This window comes from Corticium candelabrum, chromosome 2 (assembly GCF_963422355.1).
Source record: "Corticium candelabrum chromosome 2, ooCorCand1.1, whole genome shotgun sequence".
NCBI classification, from domain to species: domain Eukaryota; kingdom Metazoa; phylum Porifera; class Homoscleromorpha; order Homosclerophorida; family Plakinidae; genus Corticium; species Corticium candelabrum.
In genome coordinates, this window is record NC_085086.1 from 6,912,473 (window position 1) to 6,914,735 (window position 2,263).

The window sequence follows — 2,263 nt, forward strand, 5'->3', positions numbered from 1 at the left end:
ACGGTGCTATTATAGGCAAACACTTACAATCTCTCAGAAGAGCTACTGTATGTTTCCCATAAGTGCAAACTTTGAAAATCATCGATATCTCCGCTGTTGTTTTACTTTCGTGATGATCTCGGTATCGTTTGAAACCGCTAGGTTAGGTATTTCGGTTTTTCAAATTATCTAAGCCCTTCCTACAAACCAAACGAAAGGATATTACATGTGCATATCAAAGACAAACGGGTGAAGCTATGTTTATTATCCAATTATCTTGTAAGACCAACGGATTAGCAACTGGAACAATTTAGGATAATTGGTGTAACATGGTCCAACTTGTGCAGCTCCTAGTACATGTGGACTACCTCTGTGACTCAACTAGTTTATTCCAAAAAAATTCCAAATTCGATTGTAATAGCTATAGTTAGTAACTTAGCACTAGTAGACAAGTTCGCTAAGCAGTCGGTGACAATTTTCCATGCCGATATCGACGCTAGAAACGTGCGCAGCGTATCGGCATGCTCGCCGACATCTACAATTATTTCAAAACTGCGTACGTGTCTACACTAACCTGAGCAATACTTTCGCTAACTTTGACTTTGGACCGATGCCGTTTAAGTGCGTTTTGGCGTGTCTAGTCAGTGCATTGTCTTACATCCTGTGTAGGGTTGTACTTTGTCTTGCAACTTTGTATTCTCTCAACGCACCAATAACGACTCCATAGCACAAACGGCTGCCGAAGGCGTGACTCACATACGGATTGGAATGCGGGCGACTACGCCAGCATAATCACGTCGGATCGAATTCGAAACAACGTCATAAGTATATTTTGAACATAGCGATCTGTATGACGTTGTTAATAATTAATTTTATGTATGTATTGTTGTCACTTGGCAATGGCGAACTTCAGCCATGCACAATGCAAAATCGGCCAGAGTAAAAATTGTCCCGTATATTGCGCCTTGCTAGTATATATCAAAGACTATCTAGCGGTGCATACGCGATCGGCGAAGATGGTGTCGTTTCGCTGCTACGCAACGTCAAACTCGCAGACTGCGCATGTTTGATATGCCTGTTTGACGGGGCAAGGGAACATAAAGAATTTAACTTAAGTTAATTAAGATAATTGGTGTACCATGGTTCAACTGGCGCAGCTCTTAGTGCTCTAAGGAGAAGACCTGGTGTGACCTCTAATTCATTACTCACTTCCGAGTTCACACTTACGGAGAATAGACAGTAGTAGTTCGATTACATCATCATTGAACGTCAATGACTCACTGTGTGACAACACTTCATTGGGTTGTCAAGAAGTGCATTTTCTAGAGACGTATAATCTTTACTGTCCTGTAGGAATAGGTAAAGAAGGTAGAGGCACGTCATAATATATTATACATTGTGGTACTATCTCATTCTATATTATACTTGTCTCAAATTTCGTTCATTAGACCTACCTCTAACTCTCTGTCTCTCTTACGCCCTTTCTCTAATAGTTCTTCGATTTTCTCATTGAATGATTTCTGCATTTTCTGTAACGACTCAATGGTCAGCCAGTGTGAAAGGTGAAACCAAAGAAGGCACACTGTTACAACATTGGGTTTGTCATGAAACGTATATAGACCGACCTTCATTTCTTCCTGCAAATATCGCACTGCAGTTGTGCACTAAAGCACAAGAGACATGAAAGCAATTGCATCAGCAAGACAGATATGGTTAAATTTACCGATTCCACGAGTCTTCCAGCCAAGCATTGACCAGATTCCACTCCAAAAATGCTTTCAGTAGAAAACTAGAATACAAGTATGAACTAGACGTTAAAGCAATGTCTAAACAATATAGTGTAGCTTGTAGTGGCAACAAAAGAACACTATAGAATGTCAGTAATATATCAGACATCATATAGTCCTAAGTAGAATGCGTAGTCAGTACACGTACAGTGCAAACCACAGATGGCAGATCATGTGTGTACTTACCCCAGCGACAAGCAGAATGCCGTACAAAACGACTGTCTTCATCAGTGATGCTGTTCAGACCTCTAGGTTGTGTCTCAAATTGTTGCGCTATATATAAACTGATTATCTAAACTGGTTTATTCCAGGGCGAGGCAAAGGTGACATCCGCTTCCTATGATTTAGTAGGCTTCGCAACTCAGTGCTTATTAGTTAGTTCATTGTGTGTCGCCAATATTCACAGTATAGAGCCAGAGTGAGTAGAACAGTTCACAAAAAGTCACTACAAACACCAAAACTAGCTCATTTCAAGGAAGTTGATATGAAGGAGGTAT

At 40.5% G+C, this 2,263-nt stretch overlaps 1 protein-coding gene across 1 annotated transcript in view; it reads right to left on the minus strand.

Moving 5' to 3' along the window:
• Window positions 1–1,994, minus strand: part of LOC134176415 (uncharacterized) — a 21,835-nt gene extending 19,841 nt beyond the window's left edge. Inside the window, exons 1-4 of the mRNA XM_062643085.1 lie at window positions 1,953–1,994; window positions 1,703–1,768; window positions 1,605–1,643; window positions 1,434–1,508 (exon numbers count right to left, since the gene is read on the minus strand). Of these exons, the coding sequence (XP_062499069.1) occupies window positions 1,434–1,508; window positions 1,605–1,643; window positions 1,703–1,768; window positions 1,953–1,994 (222 nt within the window). The remainder of the gene's footprint in view (window positions 1–1,433; window positions 1,509–1,604; window positions 1,644–1,702; window positions 1,769–1,952) is intronic.
• Between the last annotated feature and the right edge of the window lie 269 nt (window positions 1,995–2,263).